Source organism: Mus caroli, chromosome 13 (assembly GCF_900094665.2).
Source record: "Mus caroli chromosome 13, CAROLI_EIJ_v1.1, whole genome shotgun sequence".
In the NCBI taxonomy this organism is placed as follows: Eukaryota; Metazoa; Chordata; class Mammalia; order Rodentia; family Muridae; genus Mus; species Mus caroli.
Window position 1 is genome coordinate 16,306,844 of NC_034582.1, and position 2,389 is coordinate 16,309,232.

The following is a 2,389-nucleotide window of genomic DNA, read 5'->3' on the forward strand; positions in this document are numbered from 1 at the left end:
AATGAGTATGAAGACCTTATGTACATTCTTGGTTGTTAGAGAATCCATGAAACATTTTCTTAAACAGAAGCTGAGAGATGAGGGTATTGTCATTCCGGGGAGCACAAAAATATGTGACATTTACTAATTTATTTTGTTGGTATTAGTAATGAAGTCAACAGATATGATCCCACATCATCATTTGTCTTTCTACTCCATTTCTCTGAAACTTCATGGTCTTATAGACAATGTACACTATATTGTTCTCCACCTTTTTACCCATTTTTTTTGCTTTCCATTTTGTTTATATATGAACTACATCTCATTTCCCAATAAAATTCAATACTAAGAATGACATAAAACTTTAAATAGTTTTAATCAACTCTCCTCTTTGGAAACCTAGAAAGATTGGCTTTAGCCAAACATCTCAAAAGGATGGAATCCATCAAGATTTGTAAAAAGTAAAATTCAAATATTTTTAGGTATTTTTTCAAAAGACTAATAGATGTGTGGTTGAAAATTTATAAAATATGAAATAGTAACAAATTTGATCTTGCTGGCAATTCATGAAATAGTTGATTTTTTTTTCAAAACAGGGTTTTACTATGTAACCCTGGTTGTCCTGGCACTTACTATGTAGACTAGGTTTGCCTTGAATTTACAGAGATCCACCTTCATCTGCTGCACAAGTTCTGGGACTAAGGCATGCCCCACTATGCCGGAAATAAAATAGTAAATTTTTGAATATGTAGTTTAAGCCTTGGTAAACAGCAAGCTAAATTGTTTTTACTTATTTTCCAAAATGACATAAAAATTAATATTTTTGTTGTTTTGAGTCATTGCTATACTACTGTAACTTGACAAAATAGATCAGTAAGCATTTCTTGACAATTCCTTAGGGTTTTACAACAAATGTCTAGGTAGATACAAAGCAATTTACTTATATGTTCTTCTTCATACTTATGCTGACTGCAGACATTTTAGGCTTAGAGTTCACATTAACTGAAGAAACCATAGCAGTACAATGGACAGACATGTGTAAACAGAACAGAACGAATGACTGCTAAAGAGATAACATTAGAACTGGAGCTCTTCTAAGCCACAAATGCAGAGGGTGGGCATAAAAATTTATGTTTGCTCCGTTCCCTTGTGATACAATGAGACAAGAAGTCTCTTCATTGCTCCCTTCATGTCCTTGTTCCTCAAAGTATAGATAAACGGGTTAAGCATAGGAGTCACCAAACTGTAGAACAGAGACAGAAGTTTGTTCTTGTCCTGGGAATTAGAAGATGAGGGTTGTACGTACATGCTAATTACTGGTCCATAGAAAAGAGTCACGACAACAACATGAGAACCACATGTATTAAAGGCTTTCTTCTTACCCTCTGAGGAACGAATCCTAAGCACAGTTGCTACAATAAACCCATAGGAAACAAGAATAAGTGACAAGGGAACCAGAGAGTAGAAAGTCCCTACAATGGAGAGCATAGCTATATTGAATGCAGTGTTAGCACAGGACATCTTGATCATCACTGGGACCTCGCAGAGAAAGTTGTCTACTTTGTTGTTTCCACAAAATGGCAACTTGACGGTGAGGGTTGATTGAAGCAAAGAGTTAGCCAAGCCACTCAGCCATGCCATGGACACGAGGAGGATACAGAGTTGCTGGTGCATGATCGCTGGGTACCTCAGGGGCTTGCATATGGCAATGTAACGATCCAAAGACATCACAGCCAGGAGGATGCACTCAGTAGCCCCCAGGAAGTGAAAAATATAAAACTGTGTCACACAGCCTCCATAACTGATGGATTTATCTGGGCCCCAAAGATTCCGAAGCAGCTGAGGGATGGTGGTTGTGGTGAAACACAGGTCCAAGAAGGAGAGGTTGGAAAGGAAGAAGTACATCGGGCTGTCCAGTTGAGGGTCTCTCCTGGATACAACAATAATTGATATATTTCCCAGCACTGTGCAGACGTAAGCAACAAGCACCATTATGAAGAGGGGCATTTCCAGCCATGGATGGTTGGAGAAACCCAAAAGAATGAAGATCTTTGGAGCACTTTCATTACCTAGGTTCATTACTGTGGTTGATTAGCAAAGTCTAGGAAGGTGAAGACTTGTATTTTAGTATGGAGTTTCTATGACAGTCAAGACATTGTGTGAAATAAAATAACTTATTAAGAAACCTGTCTTATAATCTACTCCACTAAACTGATTTGATACTTGCAAATATGAAAATTGATAATGTAAAGAAACAAATATTCCCGTTCAGCATTTCCAAGAAAAATATTAATGAATCACACATTTAACCAGGCATTATAATACAGCATATTTTTAAAAAGTAATAAACAAGAAATGGGAACTTTAGATTGATATTCTGTGAGCTAGAAGAATAAAAATGATACATGGA

General features: G+C 36.8%; 1 protein-coding gene across 1 annotated transcript; it reads right to left on the reverse strand.

Annotated features, from left to right (window-relative positions):
• Window positions 1-1,107: 1,107 nt before the first annotated feature.
• On the reverse strand, window positions 1,108-2,058 carry LOC110308331 (olfactory receptor 2B11-like). Its single transcript, XM_021180796.1, has one exon. The coding sequence runs from the start codon at window positions 2,056-2,058 to the stop codon at window positions 1,108-1,110; it is 951 nt and encodes a 316-aa protein (XP_021036455.1).
• Between the last annotated feature and the right edge of the window lie 331 nt (window positions 2,059-2,389).

Bases quoted from the DNA above. Each gene is read 5' to 3' on its own strand.
- LOC110308331 (XM_021180796.1), bottom strand. From the start codon at position 2,058: ATGAACCTAGGTAATGAAAGTGCTCCAAAGATCTTCATTCTTTTGGGT.